Genomic DNA, 11,139 nt, shown 5'->3' with positions numbered 1-11,139 from the left:
TAAAAAGAGATTTTTTTATTTTATAAAGTCCAGTGAAATAAATCATCACATCACACATTGTTTTTAAGATTCGGGTGCTTTATTATTTTGAAACCCAAACAAACTGCGGACATCCATAATCCAGAAGGTGGAAACTGGTGGTGTTACAAGTTATCATGATCTACAAATGTTGTTCATCTATTTAAATTAAAAGCACTAAAGCTAATGAAAAACACTGACAACTGAAATCAACATGCAGCAAAATATATAAACATTATTTACTATTATTACTAACTCTGCAGCAGCACTTTCCTGAGAATGAGCACAATGACGCTGTCTGATGATAATCAACTGTCAAAATAAAGCATGTTTATTCATCCCTTGTGAATTAACACCCTCTTAGTATTCATTCAGCATGGTTGCTTAATTCAGTTTGTGTGCTCTTCACTCTCCAGGTTTTTGTCATCTCATAACATACCTGTGGAGAAAAGAAAAGTTCAATTAGATACATTTTCATTCTCCCCATCATTGATATTAATTGATTTGGCAAATTTAAAAATCCTAGAGTAAAAGAAAAGAAAATCTGGTTATATGAAGCATTCAGAAAGCTTTTAAAACTACGCCTCCCTATGGCCGCACGGTGTATTGCAACACCACAGATCCATGACTGTGCTATCATTTGGCTATGACGTCTGGAAGACTCAGTACTTATGCAAAGCCTCCTTATTTGGCAATGTTAAATCAAGTATAAACACTACAGCAAAGACTGCAGAGACAATGTATACATCTATTATGACATTAGAGTGTGAGTCTTTCAAAACAAAAATGATAATGCTACAATTACATTAGCAGTTCAAGACGGCCACACACACCTAGCATGCTATAAATCCATACGCAATCTAATTTCATACAACTCCTCACTTTCACTCACCATTAGAGGACTTGCACTGTTTCAGCACCTCACTGAAGCCCTCACAGAGTTTATAGTCGCTCTGGTTTTGGGCACACTCAATGAACTGTTTAAGCTCATAGGAGCAGGCCTGCTGCTGCTGAGGCGCCTCCTGCTGGTACATGGACTGTGGCTGCTGCTGGTACATGGGCTGAGCCTGGTACGGCTGAGCCTGGTACGGCTCCTGAAAGACACAAGACAGAGGATGGGATCCTTCACACATCTACCGTACGCATGGTACTTTGAAAATTTCTTGATTTTTTGTTGGTTTCAAATTGCAACACAATAGTACCAGAAAATTGTAATACATTTACTATTACAATTTGGAAATGCCTAACATGGCGATATGTCATGTAAGTGTCAAAATGTTTGAAGACGTCTCACATGCCAAGATATATGACCTATAGCTAAGCTTTACATCTCTCTTTTGATCAAAATGACAGGCAAGAAAGAGCGCAAAGTGGAATCAATCAGCACACAAAAACATTAACAACCGATGTGGATATTAGATTCAACTTTAGGTGGATATACCCATGTAAAGGCAATAGTATGATTATGTACGCGGTTCAGTTATAAGACTTTTACCGAGATGAGTTGGTAGCCTACGAGCTTACATCGTATGAGTGAGGTTTGTTGTTTCAATACTACTTTGCCTCCTCCACCACCAACTCCCAAACACACCTGTTTTTTTGGTACCGCTACCTACCACATGTCAGACACACTAATCTGCCCTGAGGCTATTTCAGTCTTAATACCGGCTAAACAAAAGTTTATTTACCTGGTATGTGACGTCTGGCTTGGCAGGCTCTGAGTGTCCACCACCGAAGCCTCCAGTCATGGCATGGCCGATCGTGTGTCCTACTGCAGAGCCCACTGCCACTCCAGCGGCTGTAGTCGCCATCTGGGCAAACATACCTGGCTGCCTGGGTGCTGCAGCTGGAGCACCCACAGCAGATGGAGGAGCATGCATTGGAGCCGGGGCATAGGAGGGAGGAGGAGCAGCCCTGGCCATAGGGGGTGGTGATGGTGGAGCCCGGCTGTAGAGAGAAAGTAATTTAAAAGAGCAATCCCAACACAATCAACAACTGACACAACCTGTAAGTGCTGGTATCAGTCTTTAGAAATTAGTTTGACTTAGTTTTGAAATAACTGCCAATGCTAAGTTTCAAGAAGGCCAAAAACAAACTCTTGAGAAAAGCAAGTACAAGGACAAATTCACATATTTAGTTAAAAAGCCACACTTTCTGTCTTTAGACCTTCATTAGGGCAATGGTTAGACAAGTCTTAAATTAGCTGCAGGTTAAAGGGAAACTGATCCTAGCTGCCTGTAGTTTTATGTAATCCACACATTTTTAAAATGTTTAATTTTTACGTTGTGATGCCATAAAACATTAAAAGACAATAATGCAGATTATACACTGTGACCTGCATTACTTTTATCAATGGCTTAAGCAAACACCAGTTTCCTAGTACAATAGGAAAACATTTAGATTGACAAAATAATCATATAATTTAGTTCTAGCTGCTAATCTTAGGCAATGGCCCTGACTAACACTAGCTAGCATTAGCTAAAGTTGCTAGCAGCTACTGTTATAACAACTTGTATCAAATGTTGGATATCTAATGTCACCTGGCTGGAGGGGCCATCCTGGATGTCCGGCTTCTGCTTCCTCTCGGCATTTTTAAATTATTAGGATATGTGTAAATTTGCTCCCTGATAAAAACAGACGCGACACCTTGATGAAATGTCGACCTTTAGTAAACGCTCTCGTCTCTGCCGTAAGTACGAACGATAGTCCGGAACTTTCTGTGTGTTACATCATATGTCTCTCGGGTAATTTCCGGTATGATGGAAACAGGGATGCTTTCGTCAGTTACAGGTAAGTATATATTATGTAACTTATTGACTGGACTTTCTTAATCTTGTTTAGCCTAAACTAAATTGTAATCTTTTTTTTTAACTGGTGTAACCTCAAAAGTCTCCCCATGCGTTGTACCCATAGATATATACACCTATGTGTTGTACCTACATCCATGTGTTGTACCCATAGACTGTAAATCTTAACATTAACAGTATTTTATTCAGTCTCATGGATGTACCTATAATATTAACAACAATGATAATAACAGTCTCTTTCATTTTGTTTAACAGTTATGGCATATTTTTAAGAAAGGTGAACTGTAGGCGGCTTTTTAGAGTAAATCCTGACCATTTTATAACAGAATTTTTAATTCTATCTATATCTATCTATAAACTCTAATTGTATTCTTTCAGATCCTTATTGTTATTATGTAAATTATATTGAGTATTACATGTGTAAAAAAAAATATATAGCTTACATTGTGCTGGGTGAATCAGTCACTTAATTGTCATTTAGGGGTTGCCTGGTTTTAGACCTCTGAATTACTGCCAACATTACAGTTTTTCAGCATTTCCAATAATGAAGTAAAACAAATTAGCAATTTAGTCTACATCAGTGTTTTCTCACTAGAAATGAGAGCAACATTAAATGGCAATTGCTTGGTTGTCTTAAGCATAAAAGCATTACCAACACTGCACAATACAGTACACAAAATTACAATACATTTGTGTTTAATAGGTTTATTATTCTTTAGTAAACAATTCTATATATAAACATGCAAAGCCAACACATACAAAAATCAAATCATTTTTATCATTATGTTTCTCAACAAAAGTATCTGGTCACATACCAGTACATTATAGCAATGAAAAGCTACATTATTTAAAAAAAAGAAAACAGCCATGTATTTATACGTACAAACTATAACTAAGAATTAAGCAAACCTTTCTAACTATAAAATTATATCATATGTAGCGTTCCACAGCCATATTGTATTTCATAATAAAGATTTAAATAATAAAAAAAATATTTTTCAAATTAAGCAGTAAGAGAATGACAAATTACTCTTTTTTCCCTTTCTTCTTTTTATCTGAAAATCTACGTTGATGGTGACCACCTCCTCGCCCTGATCCGTGGCCTTTCGCTCTTCGATTTTCCCACACTGGCATAGGTGGCTCAATTTCCCCTGGTCGTCCTCCTCTGTCTGGTACGCTGCCCATCAACATCTAGTGAGACCAAAGAAGAATGTGAGGCCATCTGTATTCTGAAGTAGAAATAATTCTATAAAGAACCATAGATAACTTATTGACTTACTATTTATTGATTGTTTACGTTTTTTTTTTTTATTGTTTTTAACTATGTCTGCAAGGTAGGCAACCTCTGTATTGCGCGTGCAATTGTGTGTGATTTGTACTATACTATCTGCTGCACAACAAATTGCACAATAAAGTAACTTGAACTTGAAATGTCTTCATTCAGAATCACAGGCAGGGTTTATAACTGTTTACGGTTGTACCTTGTAGACAGGGGTGCTTTTTCCAGCCATGATTGGCTCAATGAAGGACTGATCCTCTCTGATGGCGATCAGAAGAGACGGGGAGACTCGGCAGGAGCCGATGAGGGATGAAAGAGGAGGCACTGTGGCCAGCACTTCACTGCGCTCCTGTAAATAAAGGACTTATTGAACTGGGATGTTTGTTGTTATCGTGATGCACACTGATGCTGGTTGTCCCCCAGATAACCTGCCGCAGCAAAAGGAATATTTTCACAAGAGCTGAAACGAGTAGTGGATTAGTCAATTGACAGAAATGCAGTAAATTTGAATAATGGATTAATCTTTAAAGTCATTTTTTAGCCACACTGGTGGCATGGCTCTGTGTAAGGCAAGGTCTGTCCACCACTTTGGTCCATTTAACTATATAAAACTAAATTAAGACTATCATACAGATTGCTATGAAATTTCATTCATCAGGAAATTAAGCAATGTGTTTAGCGTGTGTAGAATAGAAGTGTAGCTCGCTACATAGCTGTGCATCCACACATATCGTGAGGGCAGAAGACACTCAATGAAGCCCAACCAACAACCAAATAATCCACATTTTGGTATGGCTATTCTTAAAGTGAGTAAGTTCTAACAGATGCAGTGATTTAACATGCCTACCTTTTGTTTTTCTCCCCATGCAAATGACTCTAGTGTAACCTGAAAGCGTTTGATCATCATTTGTCGCCGACACTGATAATCCTCTGACAGAACTTGATTGATCTTTTTAACTTGCACCTGAGAAAAAGAAAGACAATAAGGTTGAAATGCTAACATTAGAGTTCAATATGATGTGTAATAAACTGGTAACAGCCCTGGCAACATACCCACTGCTCTGAGCTGAGGCTGGTGTTAAGAAGAGGGTTTGTCATCTCTCCACATGGTAGACGAGCAAGCCTCGACTTCACCTGCATTCAGATAATATAAAAAAAAAAAATCCTTTCCGTGCTTCTCAGTTTGTAGTCATGACTTTTACACATCTCAGTTTCTCTTATATGAGACTTACCTCACTCAACACATCTGTAATTTGAGAGGAGGCATCCATGTCAAGTGCGTGCATCAGTAATATCAATTCTGCCTGCATCTCTGCCTTCCTTCTGTCTTTTTCATCATCATCATCTGGATACTCCTCACAAAACTCAGTGAGTTCTTCAACTCGCTGCTCTTTTTCAGACTCCTCTCCTGTCGTCTTCTCCTCAGGATGCAATTCCTTATGCTTCATTATTAGAGCAGCTTGTAATTCTGATACAAGGGACTCTAAAGAATTGAACAATCATTTTAAGATGTTACACCCACCATTTCAAAAGTTGGGCAGGAAATGTATCTGTTATTACCTTAAATACACAACTCTACAGCAGAACCCACCAGACTCCTATTATATCTCACCAGTGACTTTGTTCAGGATGGACGGCCCCAGCAGCTCTGAGGTCAGCGCTGTGAGGGGAGACAACATGTTTGACAGTAAAGTCCTCAACTCTCCCACCAGCAAGACGTCACCGGTCATCTTTGAGTCTGAAAAAAAGGGAAGACAGGGCTGTTTTATTTATACAGCACATTACAACAAGTTTCTGTATGTATAATGCATGCAGCAATAAGTAACAAGTACAGAATACCATAAACAAAATAAAACAACTGTTCTGTACAGTATAATATAGAACACAGCATTCTGCACTTTCATTCATGCATTGTACTACCATTAGTAATTTACATCTTTCTTTGTCTAACGTATGTATATTTTTTTCTACATATATATATATTTTCTATTAGAGGTAGATTGATACATCAGCTGATGTTAGCTTATTGAAGATACATTAGTGTCGATGTAAAGTACATGTTGGCCAATAAGTCAAAAGACAATGCAATACAGAAATGTGTCAAATACATGTTTGAGGCTGTTTCAAAATGTGGACAAAGTACGTTATAGACTTTGTCCACGAGAACACACTGACTTTATTTTAGAGTTTATCGACTCTAAAATCCCCCACTTAGTATATATATTGGGGAAGATTTAGGGATCCTTATAACAAAAATTGTCTGTTATGTGTTCTTGTAAAAAACAACAACATCAACAGAAATTACTATCTGCCGAAATATTATCAGAATTATTTAATTTAGAAATATTAGTATCGGCCTTAAAAATCCTTAATTGCTTGACCTTTAAATCTTTTTCATTTTACCATGAATGTATGCATAGTTTGTACATTATATCTATTAAGTTATTTATACTGAGCATCTCTGGCACAAAAACTTCCTACAGGATAAATAAAGGTCTAACTTATTCTACATTAACAATAGGCGAAAAAATACAATATTAAACCACTACGAACTACTACTCTAAAGGTGTTCAGTTTGTTTTTAAATGTTAAACGCTGTAATAGATCTCAGGTCATCGTCAGGCGGTTTATTTAAAAAAAACTAACCAGATCTGGATATTACTGTATTAATGCACAGTTAGAAAAACCACCACCTGATGACTTAAAGGTCCCATGGCATGAAAATTTCACTTTTTAATATTAATATGCGTTCCCCCAGCCTGCCTATGGTTCCCCAGTGGCTAGAAATGGCGATAGGTCTAAACCGAGCCCTGGGTATCCTGCTCTGCCTTTGAGAAAATGAAAGCTCAGATGGGCCGATCTGGAATGTTGCTCCTTATAAGGTCATAAGAGGGTGGAGATGGCACAGTGGATATGACAAATGCCTTTGGTGTGGGAGATCCAGGTTCAATTCCCACTGTGAGAATCCATCAACCAATATGTCCCTGAGCAAGACACTTAACCCCTAGTGACCCAACTTAACCTCTGATTATATAGCAATTGTAAGTCACTTTTAGCGTCAGCTAATGCAATAAGGAGCAACGTTACCTCCCCTTTCTCTGCTTTGCCCGCCCAGAGAATTTGGCCCACCCATGAGACATAACCTGGGTAAACCCTGACGAACTTCCGGCAAATTTGAGATTTGCTCTGCAAGTCAGTCTGGCGAAGAGCCCATTCAAACCCATTTCCAATGTCCTCTCAGTTACAACTGAGAAGGGTCTGGTGTAAAACCAGGCTAAGAGAGACATGGCTTGCAAAGAAGCAAAGTGGCATTTGGTCAAGACCACACCCCCACCCTCCACCTTGCCCCCCCCTCTCTCCTCCTCAATACAGACACAGAAATGGCACATCCTAAGGAAAGCTCATTGTGGGACTGGCTCTACTGGCTGTAATTCTGCACCAAGGCTGAATTTCGGGGAAGAGACTTCAGATACAGTATTAGGGGACCACTAAGGTCTATATAAAAGCATCCAAAAAGCACCATGTCATGGGACCTTTAAAAGGTGTTTACTGCATCCAACACCATAGAGGACACGCTGCACCACAGACGGGTGTTAATAATAAAAACCTTGTAGCTCTGGACAGAGAGTCCTCAGCTGTGCAGTCAGCCAAGTGAGCAGCGGACAGGGAAGTTCATCACATTGACACCGTGTGAGGCAGCAGCCGCCCGGGTACCTGAGCAGGAAGTAAAGACGACAGGTGAATTTACCTGCTGCAGGTCGGCAAGTGTCCTAATATACTGGAAAGACCAGAAATGTTGATACGAAATGACACATGTTTACACACAGAGAATGAAGGGCTTATATAATCGCTAACTTGTATTATACTGTACCAAACATTAACGTTAGCTTTACACGGGTTATATGGCTGTAAAACAAATGAAACTAACGTTATCTGACTACGCAGCAAACAAGGAAGCAGTTAAACGTTACTCACCCTAAAGCTTTGATGGCCGAAACCGTCCCTAAGCCCCTCTCCATTGTCACTATTATGGTAAACAACTAATAATATAACTCTGTTACAGAAACGTTAAGTCAACTCTAACGTTACCCAACTCATCAAAGTTCAAGCGTGTTGTTTATAAATTGTGCTTCCTCTTTTTACAGTGTTTAATGGAAGGTCACATACCGCCACCTGCTGGCCGGCGTGGGTAGTGCTTCTTTAATAATTCAATATAATAATAATAATAATTCACGCAGCAGTGAGCAATAAAACTAGAAGAATGTAAAACTAAAACATTTCAACTAAATAGTAAAATAACAAAAAATTAAACAGAACATGTAGAAAAAAAGTATATACAAATTAAAAGAAAATGGGCTTTATAGAAAAATGTAGCCTACATGCCATCTATTTAAAAAAAAGTAAAACAAACAATTTAAACAAAAATAATTAAATGAGGTTATAAACTACAAACAGGAAATTTAAATTAAATGAAAAGGGAAAATTGGTAGTACACAATATAAATTATCATCTGATACTGTAATCTTAAGCCATTTCCATATTTTAGATTTAAATTCTGAGTAAAGTAAAAATAATAACGGAGTGTCTATTTGCACCCCCGGTACGAATAGCCTCGGCCACACAGCTGAGCTATTCACACCCTGTGACGTAACAACAAAAACAAGTTGCTCGGGTGCACCGAAATCATGGCGGACGTTCACTGGCATATTAGGAAAGTTTAGTCTCTAAAGTTTATAACAATTTAATTTCTAGCGGAAAATGGATACTATAGTTGCGCTTTCTGTCTTCAGTGAAAGCATACAACTGTTAGTCTGTTAGTTAGTACCTATTTTTTGTATACAGTACGGATACCTAGCAACCGAGGCTTCAAGAAACCAATCAAGTGGTAAAGAGTTGTCCAACAATCTGTAAGATTTCCTAAGTGAGTGGTTAAAGCGCTTACTGGGGTGAGCGCGCGGGGGTGAGTGGTTAGTACGCTTGCCTTTGGCATGGGAGTTTGGAGATCGATTCGTTAGTGTGATGATCTTATTTTTTAAAAATTTGGATTGGATAATTTGCATGCAATTGCGCAAGTCATCGTCAGGCGATTTATTTTTTTTTGCAGGGTGGTAGGGGAAGACTCATGAATATGCCTGCTCTGGTTGGGTTGGTTAGGTTTAGGCAAGAGGAGTGGGATTGGTTATGGTTAGGGTAAAAATGTGAGAGCGATAATATTCCAAAAAGGTGTAATACATGAGTAGTATGGATAACTGTGTGTAAATATATGCCAAGGTACTGTAAATGCACAGGGGTGCAAATAGCATACATTGATATTTGTACCAGACGGGGTATTAATAGAACACATTGCTGTGTGCACCGGCGGGGTACTAATAGCATTCATTTCTAATTGCACCAGGGTACGAATAGCACTTCTAATTGCACCAGGGTACAAATAGCATACACTGCTAATTGTCCCAGGGGTGCTAATAGCATACACTTCTAATTGCACCAGGGTACAAATAGCATACTGATAATTGTACCAGGGGTGCAAATAGCCGCACCCTAATTATAAACTTTATTTATACAGCACTTTTCAAAACAAAGTTTCAACGTGTTTTAAAATAATAGAAAAACTAAATGCAAAAAAGTACCCAACAATAATATCAGATAAAAGCAATAATAATAACACAGGTAAGACATGTTGGAAATTAAACACTGTGCTGGAATAATAAATTAATAAAAAAAATACTTTAAAAAGATAATTCAGAAGTGATTTCAAAGATGTCACTGATTCTGCAAGTAGGAGATTTAAAGAAAGGTTTAAAATTATTTTCTATAGCTGCAAACTGTCCAGATATAGTAGTAATTGTCCTCTACTCCTCACATAATACTTTTCTTTGACTCTCCCTCAACCTCTTCTTGTCTGACTAGAAACTTCCTCTCTTCATTTAAAGGGGTGATAGGATGATTATATAGGGTATTTCACACTGAAACTCTCCTGGAAGGGAACTAAGTGATGTGTTTCACATGTTTGTCCACCAGGAGCCACTAGCGGGCCTGTGATAGGCTGGAGTTATGTTAACTAATCATAAAATATTACTTATATTGGTTACAACTGGCCCTCAAATGTGGAAAGTAAAACTAAGTAGGCTACATTTACTCAACTACTGCAACTAAGTGCAATTTTTGTGGTATTTGTACTACTTGAGTATTTATATTTTATGCTATTTAATACTTCAAAGCCACTACATTTCAAGGGGAAATATTGTAATTTTTACTTTACAACACGACTTGACAACATGATGAAGCACTGAATAAAGTTGTTAGCTCCACCTTAAACAACATTAAAATGCTGCTTGCATGTTAATGCTTCAGTTCTAATAAAATCCAATAATACTATAATTCTGCACAATGGCGTCTTTCACTTTTGATACATTAACGCAAACCCATCTTGACTTATTCTCACTCTGTGGATGTATTTACATCAGCTTCCATCCTCTGGCCATTGATGGACCTAATTATTTGGGGGCCTTATTTAGTTGAGGTGATCTTTCCTGACTAATAAAATCATAATATATAAAGTCACTCACCATGTTTTGCTTCTGCTACATTATTCCTTCATCTTCATTACGATCAGTATCTGGAATATGTTTGTGCCCTTTCCTTTACTCATAGGGCATCATTTGACCTATCGCAGGTGTTGCTGATGAAGAAGAAGCTCTTACAGCAGAACAAGTTGGACTTAAATGGTACCATCGCTGTTAGAGCAAAGTAGGAGAGCCCTCTGTGGTAGAACTCAGTAGAAGAAGATGCCATTGTTACTGTAATAAGTAGTGAAAGCAGTTGTTATTCATCATTTGTGAGTGTTTCCTAATAAAACGGTTCCCATACCTCTGACATATGACTGTATGGACACACGCTCAGACAGACAAACACATGTGCTTCATTAGCTTTGTCTGAATGTGTTGTCTCCCCTCCTCTGTGAGCACTGCTTGACCACATGTGTCACATTTACGGCAACAAGCCCCTCCATCAGCAGCCTGTAAACTGAACAGG

The 11,139-nt window shown here is 38.2% G+C and overlaps 2 protein-coding genes across 2 annotated transcripts; both read right to left on the bottom strand.

Annotated features, from left to right (window-relative positions):
- Positions 1-57: 57 nt before the first annotated feature.
- chchd2 (coiled-coil-helix-coiled-coil-helix domain containing 2) lies at positions 58-2,763 on the bottom strand. Its single transcript, XM_028573523.1, has 4 exons — positions 2,559-2,763; positions 1,707-1,965; positions 911-1,112; positions 58-457 (listed from the first exon to the last, which is right to left on the bottom strand). Exons 1-4 carry the CDS (start codon positions 2,606-2,608, stop codon positions 447-449), a joined length of 522 nt encoding a protein of 173 aa, XP_028429324.1. The 5' UTR covers positions 2,609-2,763; the 3' UTR covers positions 58-446.
- A 751-nt stretch (positions 2,764-3,514) lies between these two features.
- Positions 3,515-8,264, bottom strand: LOC114552718 (protein FAM98B). The gene is made up of 8 exons (XM_028573729.1): positions 8,080-8,264; positions 7,712-7,818; positions 5,717-5,842; positions 5,337-5,587; positions 5,158-5,238; positions 4,952-5,068; positions 4,307-4,453; positions 3,515-4,016 (listed from the first exon to the last, which is right to left on the bottom strand). Exons 1-8 carry the CDS (start codon positions 8,121-8,123, stop codon positions 3,852-3,854), a joined length of 1,038 nt encoding a protein of 345 aa, XP_028429530.1. The 5' UTR covers positions 8,124-8,264; the 3' UTR covers positions 3,515-3,851.
- Between the last annotated feature and the right edge of the window lie 2,875 nt (positions 8,265-11,139).

This window comes from Perca flavescens, chromosome 3 (genome assembly GCF_004354835.1).
Source record: "Perca flavescens isolate YP-PL-M2 chromosome 3, PFLA_1.0, whole genome shotgun sequence".
Taxonomy (NCBI): Eukaryota; Metazoa; Chordata; class Actinopteri; order Perciformes; family Percidae; genus Perca; species Perca flavescens.
The sequence above is the reverse complement of the archived record's forward strand: the minus strand, read 5'-3'. Positions and strand labels throughout refer to the sequence as shown.